This window comes from Rhinolophus sinicus, chromosome 3, assembly GCF_057876585.1.
Source record: "Rhinolophus sinicus isolate RSI-liver-muscle chromosome 3, RSI-T2T, whole genome shotgun sequence".
In the NCBI taxonomy this organism is placed as follows: Eukaryota; Metazoa; Chordata; class Mammalia; order Chiroptera; family Rhinolophidae; genus Rhinolophus; species Rhinolophus sinicus.
The window spans coordinates 5,622,914-5,646,560 of NC_142503.1; the positions used below are offsets into that span (position 1 = coordinate 5,622,914).

Sequence of the window (23,647 nt, forward strand, 5' to 3'; positions counted from 1 at the left end):
GGCATCTCTACAAGGCGGCACTCATGTATGTATTTTCTTTGCTTTCATTGTCTACATCAATCAAACTATGTTTATATCACCACCAAAGGTGGACTTACCATGGAGTTCAAGAAGCTTTTACTCCCTGAAATTTTCAGTTCTTTCTTTCACGAGGCCCTTTGAGGCTGTACAATGGGCCCTGGTCATTGTGTATTTATAATTTCCTATTGTTGTCCTTAGTGAGAACCCCTTCCAAATGGTATCAGCTTCAGGCTCCACGACACCATTTCTCCCTGATTGTTACGGAAAATGACTTCTGTTTCTTAAGTTCCTAGTCAGGTTCATGCATATTCATGTTTCGCCTTCTGCACATTTTGTCTGTTCCGTGTCCACTCTGTCCAGGACCTGGGGGTGTTACCTTGTGACTTTGCTGGGAGATACCATGTTCCAGCCCCAGCCCCCCTTGAGCCCCCTCTTACAATGTGCTCTTCACAGTCATTCGTCATTAGCATGTTGGTGAATGTACTTCGTCTTTGCCCCCCTCTATTTTTTTAAATAGTTGCAATGATGACATACACAGAATAGCTTCCTTTTTTTCAGTGGCTATCATGCCACACATACGTACATAGCCATCGTCTGATGGCTTCAGAATAACCCACTGGGTGAATAATCCATTGAATAAGGATATCACAACTTGGTGATTAATTACCTTACTGTTGGAAACTTAACACGGGAACACTGGTTGTGGTTCAGCTATAACTTAATAAGTAAGTGGACAGGGATGTGAGGTTGGGGGCTTAGGTCCTACTGTGGTCCAGGATCGGGCTGAAATGACAAATCGATTTGCAGACAAAGTCTAAGGCAACTCTAAGCCTCTTTGGCTCGAATCCACAATAGATATTCAGGAGATTTTTATTTATGCCAGAATTTCTCATTAGATTCTGAGCCCCATGAAGACAGGGCCAGCACTGCCTCATCCGTCATCTTCCACTCAGGGCCTGTCTTGGCGCTTGGCATATGTGAAGCTCAATAAATGTACTAGGAATGAATTAACTAAGGAAAATGCACAGTCTTTAGAGACTACGCTGAAGCCAACACAAACAAAGACTCAAGACACTGAGATGTGGAAAATATTAAATTCCTTCGAAGAGAGAATATTTAGTTTGCAAACTGGGTACTTGTCAAAGTGGCTTTCTGATTATTTATGTGGTTCACTATCGAATGGCCAGAGTTGTCCTGGTGTGGGGCCTGGTGGGGATCCTACAATGTCTCCCTGTAAGTTGTGTCTTTCTCTCATCAGATAGATGCTGTCTTCAGAGAACACTTAATTGATAAAGGTGCCAACTAATTAGCTCCACCTTTGAAAACTTTGTCCTTTCGAGGAACAAATGCCCTAATTTCCATACTAATTTTCTGAATGCGGTGTTGATTTCTTTAACTAAATGACACTGTGAATGACACCATTCACAAATAGAGCCCTCCTCTTTTCTTCACTGGTTTCCTCTTTCCCTCCAGTTTTAGAAAGCAAAATGTAAAAGGCATGTTCTTCTGTTTTATATGTAGGCTATGATTCTTCCAGTTCTCAGCTGTGCTTTTCTCCCCAATTAGTTTATATATAAAGAAAAAAATAAAACAAAACAAACAGCTAAGACCCAAGGGTTTTCAATCCTTTGGCTAATGCTTTATATCACTACACTTCTCTGTAAAGAGAGTTTAACTGTTTCACAAGAATTTAGGTTTTCTTTTTAGGTTTTAAAGCAAAATAGCAGAGAGGGAAGAGGCAGACTCTCCACATATTAATTTGGTAAATATTTACGTGGCCTGTCTGAGGCCAGGCACATGTAGGAGGCAGCAATGAAACTGGAAAGGCAGACAGTGGCCCGCCTTCCTGAGCTCTGTCCCTGGAGACTGATTGAGCCTGCCCCGGCATGCAGTAGGCAGAATTCATTTCTGTTCCATAAGGGATGGGTCTTTGGATACTCTCTCTCTGATTCAGATCCATCCCTCATCTATACAATGCTCACTCTACAATCTGACAGGTTTATCATAACTGTGGTGGGTGTCAAATAAAAAAATAAAGACTTTATGAGTTAAGTGTCTGAAGGGTAGAAAATACCATGCTATTCAGAAAATATTAGGGCATGAGTTAATTTAGGTAATTTCATAATTAATTTATGTAACATAACCCCTAATTTTATAAATCAATGTATAGCATGTCTTAAGACACATGCATTCATTCAAAAGGCATAGATGATGATATTCTCATTTAGGAGTCAGCAAGTGACAACCTCCCACCTGAAGTTTTACTGAAACACAGTGTACGGGAATGCTGTGCCCTGGCACTCTGGTGGCTTTTCATGTCCCTGCATAGGACAAGGCTTAACCACAGCTGACCTAAGTTTTGGCAGAATGCCCTGGGATCCTCCTGGATCCCGGCACATGGGGTAAGATGAGGAGCTGTGTGTGCAAGGCTGCTTCCCTGCCACCTGCCTCTGTTCCAGGGAGGCTGTCATGAGACTTTGCGTTGCCTCTGGGTACAAGCGTTTCAGCCCCGCCTGCCCCACCGGGGGACAGCTGCAGGCTGTGGCCCTAAGCTGCAGCACCAGTTGGCTCCTCAGCAACCTGGCACACTGGTTCTCATGCTGCATTGTCACCTGGCCCCTTTTCTTTTGGTGTTGTCCTGCGGGAAAAGGCCCACGGGTAGCTGACACCTCTTCTGCTCCTGCTTTTGTTATCTATGAAAGTAATAAACTGTCTGGATCCAAAAGTGACGTGTGCTGTTTGGTGCAATGATTCTACGCGCCTGACCGGCACACAGGCACGCCTGGCCCTTCTGATCCGCGGCTGCTTCCAGGCTACGAGGACAGCTGTGTGGTCGCAGCCCAAGCCATCCCGCCCATGAGGTCCACATGTCTTCTGCCTGGTTCTTTACAGAGACAGTTTACCCACCCACTGATCTAATTAATGCACAATCCTTAAAATGACTTAAGAGTCTATATCAAAAGCACTCCCACCAACACTCCGCCTTTCCGTAAATTCTAGGAGCTGCAGCCTGTCAGACCAGTTGGAAGTCTGCAGTATTTCCCCAGGCAGACAGGAGAGGGAATACAGTCTGATTTTTGGACATGACTATTACAGCCCAAGTCCTGTGACCATTCTTTCCTTCCTGAGGCAGGGAAAGGGGGACTCTTCCAGCTCCCTGCCAGAGGCCATTTTCCTGCAAGTACAGGTTGTGAGTTGACCTTGGTATTTCCACCAGGCGGGGATCCAGGCAGAGGTCCTTAGCCGCTCCATCCTGTGTATCCCCAGGAAGATTTTTCCCACTTTAAAGACCTCATGCTACTATGGAGGAACCCCAAATGTGCACCAGGTGCAGATGGGGGGGTGCCCACAGGGTGGCATCAGGTTACATACCTCCCATTGTCATATGTTGTACCCATATCCAGGCCTGTCCTGATACCCAGGTTCCTCTAAATTCAGTAAATGTTAAATCACTTTATGAAACTAGTACATATATGTGTAAATAAGTCCTCGAGTACAAGGGGACACAAGAGAAGGAAAAGTTCCTCTCGCTCTCCACACCCCCAGAGGGAGCCACCCATAACGATGAGCTGGATTGTTTACATAATTCCCCATGCTCTTTATTAAGTGGTTTTGAAAAAAAAAAAAAAAAAAAAGCTAAAATGAAAACTTTTACTATTTTTGAGGTCAAACTTGACTAAACTGTATGTTTACAATGTTCTCTCAAAATAACTTTCTGAGGACAGCTGTGTGGGGTTAAAGCATCATGCTGCTTGTTTGTTCCACGTTACAAGGCGCTCGTAGCACAGACGGGGCGGGCATGCGGGGTTTCAGCCTCCTCTGAGGCTCCTGAATCTAGAACAAGTGCAGAATGCAGACTCATTCTCGAAGAGCTCCTTCTGGCCAGCTGGGTCTAGCACAGTCAAGAAGAAACTAATGGGAAGAAGCCTCGACTGGCTGCCAGGAGACTTGCGTTCAGCCTGTGCTGGTTCTAACCAGGTCAGGCTCTCAGTAACACACACGCAAAGCGCCATCCAACAGGTCGTCCCTGTAAAATCTGACCATGAGCATGACGTCCTCATTGGACCATGAACATGACATCCTCACTGTACCAGGGGCAGCACAGAGAACCAGATAAACCCTGGGCCTTGCTGGCAGAAAGTCCCAGCTCGGAACCTGGGCTTCATGTCACTTGTGAACTATGTGGACTTGGCCAGGTCACCAAAAGTCTAAGCCACCATTTGCAAAACGGAGAAGATGCGCGACTTTCCTCTCAGGGTATGAGACTAAGTGGTGATAGAATCTAGCGCACTGCCAGACACATAAAAGAAACCTGTGAACTGGTCTCAGTTATTATCACTTATAAACATTGTATGTTGCCTTCGAAAAACATTTAAAAAAATGACAAACGTGAATATGACTTGGAAAGAGACAGGTAACTTAGTTAAGTTCTATTTCTCTTCTTAAACACTTCAATTCATTCATAAAACTGATTTACTAGAAACAAATAAAATTACTTACATTCTAGTACAAAAAGTATATTTAACAAAGACATTAGTATCCACTTGTTACTTAATTGTTATTCTGTTTCTATTCATTGTACTTCTTTAGGCATATTTCTGAAAAGCTAAAATCATATTTGTCAAAGAAAAAAATATGCTATGTTTCCCCATAATTCATCAAAAAAAAAAAATCTGGTCATGTAGATATTTGTTTCTTAAAAATGGATTATTTTCTCCAGTTAAATTTAACTAGCGTGGTTTTTCTGTCTTTCCGTATAAAGAGGATGGTAGAGAAACATATCAGAAAGAATCCAGTGAAACTCTTGAGTTAAATCTTTAGAATTTCTTTTCTCAACTGGAATATTTAAAGGTAAAATACCACTACCCCAGCTGAGTGTCGGCACACCACACAGAAGCCACCATCTAGCCGTTTACAGTGAAGTTATAATCTGTCGCTGCTTCCCTCTGAGCGAGTGAGCAAGTAAACAGCAGGGAGATTCAGCTCTGGGTGTAACTGTCAAATCTTCTCCCTGCAGGAGCCTGATGCGGACAGACAAGGGGCCTTCTTCTCCCTGACAGAAAGAAGGGACTGTGAGCTCCTCTCTGCTGCTGCCCCGATGGCAGCAGGCTCCTGTGGATCCATGACCGCGCTTGACGTGCAGCTGTAGAAGAGGCAAGAGCGGGTACGATGACACTTGGCTTCTCTGATCTGATGCAAAACTTAGCTTCCTAACCTCCAAGTTGCTGAGCTCCTGTAACCCCGGTTTAGGGAAGGAAAGCACCATGGAAGGATGGATGGCCTCATGCTCGGCAAGCCACCAACACTGCTTCTGTCACTAACGCACCTGACATGTACCTGTGTCTTCCTGCACGTTAGCCTGTGTCACACCCCAGAGCAGTCACTGTTTGAACTTGAAGCTCACTGGGCTGGAATTATAAGACTGGTGCCCTTCTAACTGCATTCTCAATTGTGATGGGCCTGTTGGCAAGACCCCAAGCCTCCCTGGCACCCACTGGGCAGAATGATTCCTGCCCTAAGTTAGGCCTGCAGGGAACACAAATATGGACAAATTTTAAGCAGCCATTGGTTAAAGTTAGGCTAAAAGGAGCTACTCTGTAAAAGATAGTTGTTCATAAATATCACTATTTGGTATAAATGCTCACAATAGCATTTATTAGCTGGGGGTCCCTAATGTTACTTCCTAACACACTGATAGCAAAGGAGGCCTGATAGTATAGACTTCATTTTCTAGAATCATCCAGAAAGGGATATTGCAATAATTTTTATTATCCACAAAACTCCTTCGGCATAAGATTACCCACTTTACAGAGTCCTTTAAATTGTACACATTAGTCCATTTGATCTCACTGCAACTCACATGTGTCAGATGAGAAAATGAGGTTCCAACACTTCTGTTTCCAGCGTAAGAAACAGCACACGCCAGTCTGTAATGTGACTCTCAGCCTCAGAGCCCAAAGCTAGAGCCTTCGGGCCGCGTTGTCTGAGAAACAGTCATCTGTGTACGGTGTTTGTGGGCAATATATCCAAGCATCCATTTCTACACTGAATCTGCACTGATGCACTGCACTGGGGAATGGAATCAGTAAGAGCACCGACACCCAAGAACATAGGAGATTGTGCACTCCCCAGGGGCAATCTTCGGGGACCAGGTCATGTACGAGTATGCAATACCCCAATATTAATGTGTGTGGCGTATACAGGACCTGTCAGTTTCCCAAGCACCTGGGCCTGTGTTTTGCCAAACTGAGCTTCAAACACCGTTATGGTCAATAGTCGACACCCCAGGGCAGAGGCGCAGACTAGCGTGGGTGGTGAGAACAGGAGTGATGGCACTCGGCTTCCCTCGTGTCTGCAAGAATCCCCTTCCCTTTTCCTCCTCCTGTGGCCTGCATGATCCAGGACAGGACCGCGAGGACTGCCCAGAAACGGGGTGCCCCGTTGCTTCTTGTGGGGGGCTTAGCTTTGTGCTAAGGTTACGCACCCTTCATGTCATTCTCTGTCTGATCTCTATCCAAATTTATGCACAGACACACACACACACACCACACAAATGAACAAAACTCATTTGCCAGATTAACACAGGAACACCAACTGTCAGTGTTATCACTGAGCGTCACAATGCACTAATTTCCTATAACCCCGACAGCTGCTCACAGAGTTTATAACATGGCTCCTTCTCTATGGATACTAGTGGGTTATTCTCATCACAGGAAATCAGTTTGCATCAAAACTCCGCATCCTGGGATGCGGGACTCACACCACCACGGTCCTGCTGTCACCTAACCTCAGTGACTTCCAGCTCCTGTGCCCACTCTCTGGTGGCATATCTATCAGGGGCACCAGTGCCCAGGACGGATCCCGGAACAGCCCTACCTGCGCGTGCGGTGGAAATGGCACCTCTTCAGCAGGATCTTGGCCACGTGTTCCCGCAGGCCCACGAACAGGACGCTCTGGCTGTGAAGAATCTGCAGGCTCCTGATGGGCTCCCCCCGCCTCTCGGGGAAGAGCTCCACCTCTTCCAGCAAACAGCTGCCTGAGGTCTCAGTCAGCGGCGCCCGCACTTTCTTAATGGTGCCGTAATCTGCAAAGGCAGTGGGAAAGGAGAGAAACAAGGTCAGAGGGAGTCACAAGGCACCCATGGTTCTCCAGCCTGGCTGCAGAGAGAATCTTCTGAGGACCTTTTACAAATGCCAACGCCTGGACCCCACCCCAAACCGATTCAATTGGCAGAGCTGGATGTGGGCCCAGGAGCCAGTCCTGTTCAGAGCTATCAGCGGAGCTAAGGTGCAGTCGGAAGGGAACCACTATGCCTCGTCCTGCTGCAAGTCTGGAGGCCAGAGCTCAGCTGAGCTTCCTGTGGCTCAAAGGAGCAGCTTTGCACCTTCCCGTGGGTTACATCCGGTGAGAGGAACTCACAAGAGAAAGTCTGGGGTTCCTAGTGTCAGAGACAGGGGCTGACACTGCCGCCCCAGCAGGGCAGACCCCAGGCCAAGACGCTGCACTCTTTCCTTCCTGCCCGGGAAATACATCCTCCTTGGTCTCTCTTCCTCCCCTGTCTAGATCACCTCCTTCTTCCTTCTCTCTGATGTTCTGCCTGGGGATGCTTTCCTTGGTTTCAACTCCCCAAATTCTTCTTTCATGTAAACATCCATTCCTGACCTGCTCTCCTCCCATCTCCAGGTTTTCTGCTTACTGCGTGTTTCTGCTCACTTTTTATAACCTTGGCGAGAAGCACTGCCCGAGCATGAGTGTCTCCTGAACCAGGTAGACGTCCCAGATTGGCTGTGAGGGCACGAAAGAAGGGTCCTTTCAGCCAGGGAGGGGCCTGGCACGGTCTATGCCATGGGTCAGACACAGATTTGAAGGTCTGCTGTCCCTGTGTGCTGTGGCAAGGCCCTTGCTGGCAGCCCACACATCCAGGGCCTGAAACCCAGCCTGAGAGACACCTCTCAGAGCCATCATCAATTACACAAATCATCCCAAAGGTACTGACTGAATAAAACCAATGGGGGTCCTGAGTTCCCAACATTCTAGCTCTCATTCTGCAAACACAGAAAATGAGGGTGAAGTGTTATCTAAAGCCACAAGTAAATTATGAACCTTTGGCTGTCTGGCCGCCCATCAACCATTAATCTCAGAAGACTCTGGACAGAAACTTCTTTTCAGTTTTCTGTTTCTGTGAAAGTCCTTAGAGTCTGAAGACATTTAAAGATACATATACAGACACATATTATCCTCAATTTATTAAATATATGTATATATCTGAAACATCTCCAGTGAACATGTATTTATCATGAACTGACTGTGTAATCATGTATGCAGTATTAGTAAACCATTGCTTACTTTTATTTTAAGCTAGCTGGTTAAACATGTTACTTTTGAGAAAGTTCAAGCATAAACAGAATTGTGCTGATGGTGCAATGTTTAAAAACCTGGTACCTGGCCCTGTGTGGGAGCACGAGAGAGGGGGGAGCAGCCTGGGATCAGGGCAGCAGACATTTTAACAAACGCACATTTCATAGACTTACGTGTGCAAGAAAAGTTGTCTGAGTTTACTGTGTAAGTCAACTTTATTTTAACTTGGAGACCCCAGTTCCCAGCTGGTGGGAAATTCAACTTCAGAGGTTTCCGGCTCTGCCTGCCTGGCACAGTGCATCAATAAACCCACGGCACCAACGTAATGACGGGTCACAAGATGGACGTTTCGGGGAAGGTGACTTTAGCGCAGATGTCTCAGCCACGATACCCTAAGAGGAGGTCCTCACCAGCAGATGGAGGTGACAGACTGTCACTTCAGAAGGAGGGACAGGCCCAGAGCTTTTGGCTGCCCTTTGGGACATTAGGACAGCAAGAGACATTGTCTGTGCCAGAGGATAGAAAAGGGCCACCGCCACCCACAAAGGCTCCTATGAGAGCTTAAGTAAGAGACTCCTGGGGTGAAACGTTTTATAGCTGTGCAGGGTGGGGGTGGAGCGGTGACAAAGGAGATGGGAGCCCAGCTGGAGAATCTTCACTGCCTGTCTATTGTTACACTATTTGCATGGGAACCATGGTTACAGAACTAAATCCTACTCAACAGTGTAACAAAGACTCCTTGCTGTTGATTATTTCTTTTTGATGGATTGTTCTGTGAGGAACCTGCCCAAATAATAGTTCGAATGTCAATAGGCTCACAGGCGTTTCAAATTCTTAAGCAATTGCAGATGAAAGCCCCACGTTTTGAAAGATCTTTAATAATTTGATTCAAAAGAAATAACTATCATTGATCATAACTTTTCAGCATGTTTCCTGCACATCTGCATCTGCTTTTCCAGCTGACTGGGTTCCAACAACGCTGCAGGGCTTGGCATTTCAGAGAAGGGTACTCCTTGTAGACTTGCCACCTATGCCTCAGCTGGGTCCTTCACGCTTGAAGCATCTGGTCACATGGGCAGCCTCCTGCAGCTCCCTGCCCCTTGGCACCAGGGCCAGCACATCTGGAGTTCACCTCCCCCACAGCCGTGTAGGAAGCTCTGTTTCCTGGAAGCCTTCTCTTCCTCAGCCTGCACGTTATTCTCGCTCTGTGCCCACAGTCACCTTAGTAGAACACCTCTCTCACCTGGATGTCCCCAGAATACTCCCTCTACTCTCCTCACTGAGTCTGTGACCACGCCCCTCTCCTGCCTTGGACCCTCTGCATGAGGTGCCAACCTGGGACCAGTACTGAGTTATCCACGGGCTGCACCTGGCCTGAACCCTCATAACCTCCAGCTCCTCTCTCACCTTTGAAATCTGGGTTTAATTCAGACTAGCCACATTCCAGGGTCCAGTAGCCACATGAGGTTGTGGCCATGAGATTGGACAGTTTGGAGATATGCAGAGGTGTCTCAGTGCAGCTCTGGAGAGCCAGGTGCCCACGTGCCCCCCAAAGCAGACAACAACGTCACAACCCACAATATGACCAGCTTCATTGGACTGCATTTCACATTGCACGTTGCCATATGATTTCCTCTGAAGAAATGTTCTTCCTCCACAAATATTTGGCATTCCCTGCCCTGGGCTTTATATTGCAGGTAAGAGGCTGCAGGTCTTCAAAAGTTAACTGAGGGCTCCCAATAACCCAGCCAGTGAGTGCAGCCCTGGGATCAGAAGCTGGTCCCTAACTCCTCACCTGCCCACCGGCAAGTGACAGATGTCCTGTGAGAGTGAATGCAATTGTTGTCACATCATTTCAGAACCTCTGCACCTTTGTCTGAGACTTTTGACCATAGGAAACCATTCTGTCTCTCCATAGTCTGTCCTGACAGCAAAGAAGGCTGATAGGGAAAAAATGGAATCATGTGAAACGTGGTGTGGAAGAAGAGCTCTGCGGGTGCCCTGGGCCGCCAGGAAGACGGACAAGGGGGTCCCAGAGCAAATTCAGCCTGAAACATCCTGGAGGCAAAAATCACAATACTGCAATGGTCCTATTTGGTCCTACTTCGGGCACATTACGATAAGGCGGGGTTCTTTGGAAAATACAATAATGCTGGGAAAGATAGCAGGCAGCAGGAAAGAGGAAGAAAATATCAGATGGACTGACGCCGTAAGAGAAGCCACGGGCGGGAGTCTGCAGGAGCCAAGCAGGGCTGTGAGGACAGGACATGGTGGACGTCACTCATCCACAGGGTCGCCGGGAGTTGGAGATGACTGACTAACGGCACGTAAAACACATAACCTAGTCCCCTCCTCTTGCAGTGTAGCTTCTGTATCACTTTGCTGAGAAAACTTATGACCCTGACTGATCTCCCAAACAGAAAGGTGGAGGCGATGTGACCATTCATCACCCGCAGCCTGAAGCATCATGTTTAAGCTAATGCAAAACAAGAATAAAAACTGATATATTCATCCCCAAATTAAGCTCACATGAAGAAGCACAGGTGGATAACTGGATATACACAAAGAACAACAGAATACCCTAATTTTCCTAATTCAGTCTGTTTTATGAATCTAACAAGGTAAGTTCTTGGGGACAATGAGTGACCCCGTTGGTATGGTCACCTCTCAACGCAAATCATCTGAGATCATTTTATTTTCTAACCTGCAATTCTGAACAGTCACAGGATATTAGGGTTGGAAGGGACCTACAGCAATATTTTAAATTTTACAGGTGAGGAAAGCAAAGCCCTGAAAGGTAGAGTTACAAAGAACAGGCCACTGGGCCAGAATTTAGGTCCAATTCATTTCCGTCACATGCTGGTTTCTAAATCTTCACAGACGTTTTTGTTTTGAAAGTATGTCCAGGGTACTATGCAGTCCCCATAACGTGCGTCGGTAATTCTATGGCTGCGGATTTCCTCAAAGATCAGGTGGGCTGATAAAACAGTGTATTTAATGGTAGCCGTTATTTGAGGCAAAGATTAAGCCATGATTTATAGACAGGTGCTTATCTTAAAGAATTCAAGCACAGATAATTAATGTACAAGTGGGGCCAAGCCAGGGTAGATCTGACTTTTCTATCAAGCCTGGGGCTTTCATTTCCATAAGCTCAGGAAGCAAATGAGAGAATAATCTGATAAAAACAAAATACTTTCTATTTCAGTTCTATTTTTGAAAAGGTTTAAGGTGACACAAGATCTGTGCAAACAAAAAAGTTGACAATTAAAGTAAGACCCTGAAACCACTTATTGCTATGTATATGCGACGTGAGCTCCATATAATGTAGTGTCTAATGTACATAATTCAGTTATTAATGGTTGAAAATGAAACCTATGTTTGACTCTGGGGGAAAACAGCTGCCATTTTCCTAATTTTCAATGTTCATTTTGCTAACTGACATGGATTTAGTAGTTTTAACGAGATTCTGTTTTGCATCTTGATAAAGATGGTTAAGTATAATAATCTCATTTGGTGTGAAAATATGCTTTATAATAAGACAAGGACTGTTATGGGCTGAACAGTGTCCCCCCGAAAATCCATGTCGAAGTCCTAACCCCCAGGACCTCAGAATGTGCTGGATTTGGAGATGGGACCTGCAAAGAGGTAATTGAGTTCAAGTGAGGTCATACGCATGGGTCCTGATCCAATATGACTGGTGTCCTTACAAGAAGAGGGAATTACAAGAGACATGTGTACCCAAATGTGAGGGCGCATCGAGAAGAGAGGCATCTGTGAGTCGAGAGAGGCCTCAGAAGGAACCAAACCTGCCCACAAGTTGACCTTGGACTTCCAGCCTCTAAAACCATAAGAAATAAATTTCTGTTGTTGAATCCACCTTGCCTGTGGTTTTTCGTTATCTTTGTGTGGCGGCCCGAGCAAACTAGCACAGGGCTCCAAGGCAAGAGTAAGAAACAGAAAAATGGATTTCGTCATCCAGATAATTTGTTCAAAGAAATCTCAAAAGTAGACTGCAGGTTATTTTCCCTAAGATATTATGACTCAAATTCTAATGCAAAAGCATTACATGTTTGTCTCAAATTTTATTTTACCTTGTGTGATTACAACATAAGATTCACATTAACAGACCAGTATTTTTCACATATTGACATTTATTTCACTGAATGTCTTATACAGAGGGTCCTGGGTTATAGAAGAAGCAGGAGATGATAGTGGAAGTGTAACAGTGTGGAAAATTGATGCATTTTGATAAACATTATACAGTCATTCATATGATCTTTGGGGGCAAAGAAGAGAGAGCTAATGAGTGCTCAAGAATGAACTGTCAAGGATCTGAGGAAAAGGTCGCTGATTATAATTAATTTTTTTTTTGGAGGATCTGTAGAATTTTAGTTCACCAAAATTCAAGAGTTTATGAAAAAATCCTTTTTGTAGGAAAGAAAGGAAGGCAGGAAGGAAGGAGGAACAGAAGGAGGAAACAGAAACATGGTCAGCTCAATAAAACACTCACTTCTGCTATGTATAAAACAATTTTTGATTTTTCAAACTTGTATGTGATTGGAATTGCCATCTGCGATTCATGAAAGCTTAAACAATGAAACAAATAACAAAGTGAAAGTCACTATACTCTATGAGCATAGTGACTCCAATTCTGATGACCTTGAGCACCCTGAGCAATGAAAAAACATGCAGAGAAATTAATTCTTCTAAGAATAGCCGCCTGAAGCACATCCAAAAAACAGAAAAAATATATGTATTTCCTGTAATGTGCAATAAAAAAATGTATACACAAATTTTAAGAAAGGAAAACTGTATTAAAATTGTAATACTCAATATATACCAATAACAAAAGATGAATACAAGTCACGTTTGACTTCTGCAATTACAAGAGGTGTTCAAAGTGGTTACCATCAGCCTCCAGATACTTCTGATTATGTCAAACTACTGCTTGAGCATAGATAACATCTCTTAAAATGTGTATACATTGTTTTGGCACCTGGTGTGTTTGTGTAACATATATATGTGTGTGTGTGTATGTGTATATCTATCTATCTGTCTGTCTGTCTATCTATCTGTCTATCTATAATGTTTTTGTTTTGTAAGATAAGAAAAAAAGTCATACCAAGAAACAAACAGAGGGCTAGTTCAGGAAAATGTGACACGAAGATGTAGGGGTTATTGCAAAGCATAGGACAGTTAAATCTGTTCCCTTGACACCATTTTTCTTTTATCACTTCTCTAAGATTTATTATGTTTTAAGGGAAGGTTAATTATTTAGCTTTCTGTGTGCTAAATCCAGTACAAGAAATTAAAACTGTGAAAGGGGCAAGTGGCAGTTCTGACAAGGGTTACCTGTGACAGGGCTGGTGAGCCAGAGCAGATCCTAGGTTGCTAACGTGACAAGCTAAAATACTGTATTTCTGATTGTGCATTTGACTCTGATCCCCCAACACTGTATCCAAGAGCCATTTTTAGGGTTTGTCTCATGAACCCAGAGGTATTGTAGCAAGAAAGAAAAACCTTTTGTATTTGCATCAATTGCTGTTCCAACCATTATCCTGAGGTAATGATGAAATGCCCTCTTCCACTCACTGGGCAGCATGTTGCCATAGCAACAGATCATTACACAAAGTTCATCAATTCAGCTGGTCTTTACCCCAAAGTAGCAGACAGCTAATATGTTGCGAAAGTTCTTTCTTTTAACTTGTAATTGAGCAAATGAATTAAATTGGTCTTGGCACAGGAGCTCAGTCTTACATTTCTATAGTGAAAGGGAATTAAAAAAAGAAAATAGGTCTTCTTGGCTAGTGTATGCCTGAAAAGATTTTAATTAACTTGGCTTATCAGATTCAACTAATGGTTTATTTCCTTCCCCAAGAATTTCTCATCCAGTTTAAACACCCTAGTTGTAAGTTATATGCAATATTCTTTTATCCCAAAGTATCATTTTAACCATAGTCCTGCATCCTCACCCTCGGCATATAAGCTCCAAGGAGTCAGGCACTGGGGGACACCGCCTGCCTCGTGCACTGAGGTCTCACTGTAGTCTAGAACAGTGCCTGGCACACAGTCGGTGCTCAAGCAGAGCACATGGTCCAGTGTGTGTCACGTCTCTGTGTCACTTCACCGTGGGGCCCAGCTCCCAGGTCCTGGGCCACACAGGGAGCTCATTCATGCAGAGGGCTTGGGTGGGGCCTGGCACACAGGGGCGTTATGTCAAAACTTGCTGTTATTGTTTTCCTGCTACTTTTAGCTTATGGATTCTGAGCCCTACTCAAGGTTTGTCCAAAATGAGCAAGCTCCCTGCCTGTCAGTCCTCGCACACATAAAGCAGGACAGGAGACGGCAGCTGTGTTACCGCAGTCTCCACTGCCTTGCTGAACAAAACCTCAAAAGCATCTCTCAGTCCTCTAAATCACATGCTGGTGTCTGTAGGAAATTTACTACTGACTGCTGAAGTTTCTTTCCTGTGAATAAAAACCGTATTACATTTAAAACGAGAGCGCAATTAATAGAGTCCCCTGGGTGTCTTTTCTAAAGCTCTCCTCTAACCCCACGGCTTAAATCTAACTCGCATCACTCTGCTAAGGAGGCAATTCAAGTTTCCAGAAGAAAATTACTCGCCGTAGATTTATTGTGCCTCAATTACAAAACAGCCACCCAATTGGCAAAGTTGGCAGCCCTTCTCTGACAGTCTGACAGGAATACAGCATCTAAATTACCCTCTCACCCCCAGGGGTGAAATTTATACTGCCTCTGATTCCATTAGGTGTGGATTGGGATGGCTGAGAAAAATCTATGCTAAGCACTTTCGTACTTTTGTAACATTAATTTAAAAGAAAAAAGAGAGCTCTTTACTCAATGGGATAAGAAAATTATTGTGTCATTTTTCTGAATTGCTACATTATACTAATGATGAACCAGTGGCTGATGTTTCAAGCTGTTCGGTAGCTAGAGTTTTCACACTTTCTTCAGGCATCATCTTGTTCATTCTTACGGCTTCAACGTGAGCTGAGGTCTCTAGTCCCAACCCAAACCTCTTTAGCTGTAAAGGATTTCCGGTTAACTGTCAAGTCACTTGCCGCTATGGGGACCTACACATGCAACTGGGACTCTGCATATCCACAACTGAGCTGTGTCTCCCCTTCGGCCCAAATCTGCCCATGCACGAAATCCTGAACTCATTTGTTAGGATGAAAACTGCAGTCTGACCCATCCTACTTTTCAGCTTCATCTCCCGTCTCTACACGCACAAGTCCAGCTAAGTTAAATTTTTCACCTTTCAGAACATGCATGTCTTTCTATAGCTGTAGTTTTTGCATAACTTGTGCCTGCTCCCAGAAAGATCCATCCATAAGCTCTCCACCAGGCAACCATCTCCCGACCTCCCATGAGCCAGCTCCCTCACCTCTCCTCTGTCTGGCAGGGGTGGGTGGAGCATGTCTGACCCTCCTAGTCCAGGAGTCTAGGTCAGTGTTCTCACATCCCTGTGTCTCCGGGATCCAGAGGAAGAAATGCTTGAGCGCTCATGTGGCCAGGACGGAGAAGGACAAGCCCACACTCTTCAACGACAGACCTTGAAGGATGAGCAGGCATTTGCAGGACACAAGGAAATGTCCTAACCAAAGCAGGGAAAATTAGGGACCATGGCTTGTGGACACGTACGATTAGATGTTCCCTGGAAGGGTGGTGCAGTGGGTTGGAGCCAGAAAGTGACTGTTGGGAAACAGCCCAGTGCATATGACTTTGTGCAACGCCGCAGACTGGATCAAGTGTGATAAAGTGCTGAGCGCTGCAAAACGCTTTGGTCAGCGATTTGGAACAACGTAGCAGAGGTGACGGTTCTAACACCCTGTGAATCAGCAACTTCAGTTTTCTCACCCATGGACCATGAACGGGTTACAAACACACTGACACAGGTCTCCTCCACTGATGGCGGGCACGGGCAGCTTTGCCCTGCTGGGTTGGTCCCCCATAGCAGCAGTGACTTGATTTCCTCAGTGTGCCATATACAGAATATCATTGTCTACGGTTGCCACGATTGGGAAGCCCTGCCCTGGACAAAGTCCTACACGGGCTCCAGGACATATGACAAGGACACATCTTAGTGGCACCACTTACGAGAAGTAAAATACTGGAAACCACCCAAATGCCAATCAACAAGATTACCTTGGACATCCAGGCAAACAAGGGAGAGCTGTACGGCAGTACGGATGAAGGGACTTTGTATGCACGCATGAGGATGGATGAACTACTCATAGAAATAATGCTGAACACAATTTTAACGAGTACCTCTCAGGAGAACATACATAAATCTATTTACCTGAAGTTTAAAATCATATAAAATTAAGCTGTGCCACTTAGGATATAAGCATGGGGGAATTAGACAAGAAAACAAGGAGATAATAAAAACAAAATTCAGGGTGGTGGGTGCTTCGCGGCAGAGGGCATGGGTTTGGCGTGGGGCACAGAGGGGCTCCAGAACGTCTGTGCATTTCTGCGGTTGCACCCGGCTGGGGGTAAACGGGTGCGTCTGTGAATTACTCCTGATACCTAACACATCCATCTAAAACGGTTTTATGTTTGTAGTCTCTAATTCCTCAGAAAAGTCTTCTCAAAAATGGAAAACTACTGTAAGAATGCAGCCCCTGACCTTTGTGAACTTACCCTTTCCCTGGGAGTGCTATCTCTCCACATAGACACTTGCACGTGATGTGAAGCTAATTTCAGATGCAAATATATTAAAATAGGAGTGAGTAGTAAACACAAAAGGGGCATGGGTACATAATAAGGCATGCCCCCTTCTATTCCCTAACAGTCCTCTTGGGACGTAACAGTTATTCTTGGAGGACATCCTGAGATGGAAGCCAACTCATTTCCCCTTTACTCACCCTGATGACCTCCATACGGGGGGAGGGTGTCAGGAAGGGGGCACCGCATGAGATAAGGGTTGGAATTCTGTTGGGACCCTACTAAGAAAGAGTGAAGGGTAAAGGGAGAGAAGAGAGAAGTAGGCTGATGGTAGAAAGCTGCCTGCTCCTCAGTAAACCTTCCCGCTCACCATCGAACCTTCTACAATGTCTTCTGATTATATGTCTCATTCTTTTTTAACATAATCTGGTAAAGGAGCTAAGTTTGTGTCTAAAACCTGGAGAAACACATTCCATCTGAGCACAGACAGGACTTCGAGAGCATAAGCCCAGGAATTAATTAACAGAAATTATGGGAGGGCTGCAGACTTCCAAAGGCATGAAACTGGGAGTCTGAAATAAGGAACCAAATAGCCAAGGGACAGGAACGTGACAGCTGGCACCCAACAGGCTGTCATGATGAGTGTCATTAAACGTTCCCGTGCAGGGAAACAGGCTTGTACTGTGACAGGGTCCTGAGATGGAGCTGAAATCCTCAGCCCCTATACACATGCCCCACGCTTACGATGCAGACCCAGGCCCCGGGCTTGCTGGCATCAGTGCTGACTGTCCAGTGTGGCTCCCTGAACCTTGTCTGGGTGCACACTGGCTTTTGATCTACGTGGCACTCCAGTTCGGTTCTTACTCACACAGAAGGCAAATGAGCCTTAACAAAAGTCACTGTTTTTCCCAAACTAGGATTTAAGTGGCTGAGGGGCAGCCCGGTCCCAACACATGAAGTTACACATCTTCCAACCATGAAGGCCACAGTGAGGGTCCCAATCAGAGAGCAGGAGACAGAGGACCAGAGAAGGCAGAGGTTGGTGCCTGGAGATGGTGGAGGACCAGCCACAGGGCACATGGATGGTCCTCTGATTCCTGGAATGGGATGTGGCAGAGGATGCAGGACAAACTCAGACACTGGAGAGGATTGGATATCAGTCATGGAAGGAATTGTTAAAGGCCCTGTCACTAAAACTGGGTAAGACATCAGAGCCCAGCCTGGACAAGAAGCGCTGGCACTCAGCCCACATCCTCCTGCTCCTGGCATTTTCTGTGCTCAAAGCCAGGGAGCCCCAGAATCTGAGGGCCCAGAGGAGCAGGTCAAGGACCCATCTTTGAGAGTTAGAGATTCCTGAAGAAAAGCTGTCAGGTGAATCCTCAGGTCAGCGAGTCAACAAAGACCAAGACCACTGGCTCATAGCCAATCCATGCAGAGAAATTCATGCTGCCCACAACTGTACCATATTTCCCCAAAAATAAGTCCTAGCCAGACAATCAGCTCTGATGCATCTTTTGGAGCAAAAATTAATATAAGCCCTGGTCTTATTTTACTATAATATAAGACCAGGTCTATCATATAATATAATATAATATAATATAATATAATATAATATAATATAATATACTACCAGGTCTTATATTAATTTTTGCTCCAAAAGATGCATTAGGGCTGATTGTCCGACTAGGTCTTATTTGGTGGGAAACACATATATTTAAAAATACCAACACTGAATAGTCGATGCAATTTCCAATTGAAAGAAAAAAATTATATTTTAACTTAAAGGACATTAGCTCATTGTGAAGATTGTCTTTAAAGACACTATTTACCAAGGACAAGTCAAGGCCTCTGTGGTTGAGGTGATTTTGCACTTGGAACCAGTGTTCTTTTGCTATGGTCAAGGTTTGATTTTAGAAATTATTTACCTGACCATATCAATAAGGACCTAAATGAAGTTCCTACCCTGATAATTAATTTTTGAGATCACTTTCAATACTACAAGTGAGAATTGTCTTTATTATTTCAAAATCCCATAAATGTATTTGAGTATTTGGACAACTTGTGAAAATTTTTTTATCATTGGTACAAAGACATAAAAATGGAGGCTCTAAAACCTCCTGTTTGTCTGGGATGTGAAAATCAACTTCTACTAGTCTTAACTCAGAATCCCCTAAGGGAGTTTTACTAATTGTTGACAGCTCTCAATATTTAGCTTTACATGTTAGTAATGCTTAACACATATTGTGAGTTAAAGAAAGAAATCTCCTTTCTTGAGTAAATTTTCCTTTCTCTCAACTCATTTAATTCCTCCAGTAAAACAAAACAAAACAAAAACAAAAGAACAACAAAATCAACAACAAAAAGCCATATTTAACCAGTTTCCTTATATTCAGTTGGAGTTCAAGGATTAGACTAAAAATAGGTAACAAGAACTGCCCTTCTGAACATTGTTTCAATCTCAAAATGCTTTAATAATTTCAAACAGAGTTAAGCTATTGTAGCCTTCAGTTTTCCATCTTTATTCATAACTAGAGTGAACGTCAGTCCCATGTGAAGCTGGATCCTGAGATGCCTCTGAGGCTTGTCTTCATTCTTCCTGCTCCCATGAGCACCCTCCCTGGTCACTGAATTCCTCTAGGAGAGGCACACCTGTGCCGTCTGCCAGGTGATCTTAAATGACCATCTCTGTCTCACAAGTTCTAAGGATTGTGTGGGTTTTTATTTTAATACCCAACCCAAGTATCCTAATAGAACTTTAAAATTAAGCAGGGAAGAAAGGAAAAGACCACAGAGGGCTGCATGTCCCTTCTAATCATCCAGCATTTGGGATTAATTAGGTTTTCGAGTATAATTTGAGTTTGAGCTCTGGTATCTATAAATGCCCCAGGACATCTCATATTATATTTGAGTTTACATGAAGGTAAATCAGATAAATTCAAACTTGCAGGTTGCCACATTCAGTACTAATAAAACTAATGGTCTGTCTTACAGTGATAGAAGTTAGACTTATTTCTTTAAAAGTAATTTCTTTTACCACTTAGTTGATTACATGCTCATCATCGAAGAAATAAAAAAAACCATACAGAACTTAACTATCCAAGCTTAAACACTGATAGCACCTTCACTCTTTAATTTTTTCATAAAAAATAATCATCAGATTCTGTATTGGACACAGGAAACACTTTCAGTTATATTCAATTTATAGACTCAGATCTACCACAGTGGCCCCTAAAGTAAAAAAATATATATATATATTTCATCTATAGATAGATGATAGATAGATATAGATAAAATATCTTTTAAGACATGAGCATTGTGGATGAAGAGGAGTAGTTAAGAAGTGTTAGTAATGATTGTAAAATACATTTAATGTATTCACCACAATCAGTGAAATGGATGAGACTGGAGAAGCCATTTACTTGGAAGTTTTATTACCTATGAAGACTTATGTTCTTAAGGTCAACAAGAAAAATCTTTTTTGTAATAACACCTGCAGATTCATCATCAAGTAGGTCTTCTCATAACTGAATTATCTGGGATGAAAATATCTGCTAAAACTTCTTACGCAAGTTCCTCAGTTACACGCTCCAGTAAGTGGTCCTCTCCATCAGACTCGCTTGATGAAGTTGTCATGTTGAAAGTGCTTTGAATGTTCCTTTGCAGGACTAGAGATCGGGATTTCACATACAACAAAACCTGGGGCACTGGGTGGACATTACTCACATCTCTTTGGAATTATGACATCATCATTTCACACAGGAACAACAATATACGAACTAGGTTTTTGTATAAACAGGAGGACAGCCAGTTTGGGAACTGTAGACTATTGTGCTTAATTCCAGTAACTGTCATGAAACCTAAAACAGTTATATCAGAACTGCATTAGGCAGAATTTATATGAAAAGATGGGTACCGTATAGAGAAACAGTTTGCATTTATTTTCTCCACACTGCTTTACTACCTAGGGCAACTTTCAATCAATCCTGATCATGTGAAACATGAAAGAAGAAGGTAGGAAGATTTACATAACTCTAAAACAAAAAAAGGCAAGAAGAGATAAAGCAGACCAAGAAAAGCAAAATCAGCTGCTCCATAAAAGTAGAAATCAACAGCTTCACATTTAAAGTAAATTGGGATATTTACTAATTCATAGCTTATAATTTCATACTATTCTGTGGTTGGAGAACTAGGCATGAGCTACTAAAATTATTCAGAGAACTAATTTAAAATGGAACACATTAAAATACAAGAATTTATGTTCTTATATTTAGTTTTAAAACAGAACAATTAGTTGTGTTTATGCCATTTCAAGTGGTGTGGCATGTATTAAATTGTTTTCAACAGTAGACTTTTCATTTTAATTGGGCCTGACATCAACTAATACTAAAGAACTAATTTTGTTCACTGAGTTCACGACACAGAAATGTCAGGGGAGGCGGAGGAAGCCAGGCTATGCTTTACATGTGGCTGGAAGACCAGATGCCAAGTGGAAAAGTATGCCCCAGCTGAATTAGTAGCCTAGGGCTGCTGATGTTGACTACTACGTTCTGGATGGCTTAGAGCAACAGAAAATTATTATCTCACAGTTCTGGATGCTAGAAGTCTGAAATCAAGGTGGCAGGGCTTACATGCTCCTGTGAGACTCTGGGTAGAATCCTTCTTTGTCTCTTCCAGCTTCTGGCAATGGCTTTGCAATGTCTGCCTGCTGTCACATGTCTTCTCCCTGTGTGTGTCTTTCTCCTCTTATAAGGACACGAGTCATATCGGATTAAGAGTTTACGTTACTCCAGTATGATTTAACTAATGACATCTGGAGAAACCCTATTTCCAAATCAGGTCACATTGTGAGATACTGGCAAGTGAGGGCTTCAACATATCTTTTGGTGGGGACACAATTTAATCCATACACCAGGTAACTGGGATTTTCCTACATTGCTACTATTTACTACAATTATTCTCAAAACTCATTAAATGTTATCAAATACACACTTAAACTACACAAGGTTCCCTTTCAGCCTTTGGGAACCCTTTGCATAAATGGGCACATATAGAACAACGCCAAGCTGGGTTTGGATTTCCAGCTTCCAATGAGAAGGGCAGAATTTGGAGTGACTATAAACAATCTTTCCAGTGTAGTATTTTCAGAATTCAATGCTTCCTTGTGACAAATTGCAAATTGATTATAATTCCTGAGGGAGATAATTGTTAATAATGGCAACAGTAAAAGAATTACCTAATTTTTGGTGTCTGAAAGAGTCTCCCTAGGGTTTCTCAAGTCTTACGTACTTAGTCTGAGGGAATGCTGAGGCCTGACCCTCACTCAGCTGTCTCTTCTTCCTCTCTTTAGAAAGGGAGCCAAAAGGCTTGAGAATTAAGTGCTGGAAGAAACTACACGTAGAGCTATAAGAAAGTTAGGGATGGGGTTTGAGCTTTTGTAGAGCTAGTTGCCAACTATTACTCTTACAGAAGAAACTTCTGGACTATATAGGAGATTGTTTATTTGCTTTTTCTATAAGCTCACTTTAGAAGCATTACCGATTTCTGGATTTTAATAATGATTAGTAGCGAGTTACAGTAAGAACGCTGTGCTCTATTGGGAAGAGAAGAAAGACGGGATGGGGTGGAGCCACCGGTTGTACTTTGCTTTAATAATTTCAAAGCTAAATGGGAAATGACAGGCGTCAGTTCCGGGCTCCCAACTGCACCAATGAGGCATCTCCTTCCCCTTCCCTCTGGTTCCGCTAACCCTGACCCTTCGTTACCCTCAGGACCTCACCTATTTGGTGACCCCTTCTCCTGTCCATCAGTCTCCCCTCTCAGTAAGAGTCCCATCAGTAGTTGTAAACATAAAAGCCACGTCCATGGGATCTAATCTCCACTGAAGATGGTCAAAGTGGGACTTTCCAAAGAGCTAACAACCTTAAAAGTGAATGTCAGTCTTTATCTCGCGCCTTTTGAAAATCATTAAACACAATGGATCTCATTTGTTACCCTTAGAAAAGACTTCTTAACATGGAAACGCTTGCTTCCCTCTATTCCTTCTTCCTGCTTTATGTCCCAGCCCAACATTTATTGTAATTTTATTTTGTTCTCTCTCTCTCAAGCTTCTTGAGGGCAGGGAGTCTGTCTGCTGTGTTCACTGCTGAATCCTCACCCAGGAATCTGACACCAAAACCTCAGTTTCTCCCTTCTCAGAAAAGGCTGTCAGCACTTATGCAACTGCCCAAACCTAAAACAAATCAGGAGTCATTCTGTACCGTACCCATTCCCTCCCCTTACATACCTCCAGAATATATAGTGAACCTGTCAGTGTTTCTCTATAAAAGTGACCAAGGGAAGTGATACTCAAACTTTTTTCATTATCACTACAGCAGAGATTTTTCACATTTTTTCCTGCAACAGTCTTCCCGCTCATGAGATTGTAATACTAACAATTGCATACTTGTTTATGTAATGCATGTATGTCTATATTTTATACACAAACATAAAATTTCTTTTGTCCCTCAAGAACTAATTTGTGCCTCCTTGGGGGAGATATCACCAAGGTGGGCATACGTGACTTAATCTACACCCCCAC

General features: G+C 43.6%; 1 protein-coding gene across 4 annotated transcripts in view; it reads right to left on the reverse strand.

Moving 5' to 3' along the window:
* The window catches only part of SEMA5A (semaphorin 5A), a 421,628-nt gene that overhangs the window by 78,733 nt on the left and 319,248 nt on the right, over nt 1-23,647 (reverse strand). For all 4 annotated transcript variants that reach the window (XM_074329094.2, XM_074329093.2, XM_074329090.2 and 1 more), the window contains one exon: nt 6,898-7,105. In XM_074329094.2, coding sequence (XP_074185195.1) covers nt 6,898-7,105 — 208 coding nt within the window. The remainder of the gene's footprint in view (nt 1-6,897; nt 7,106-23,647) is intronic.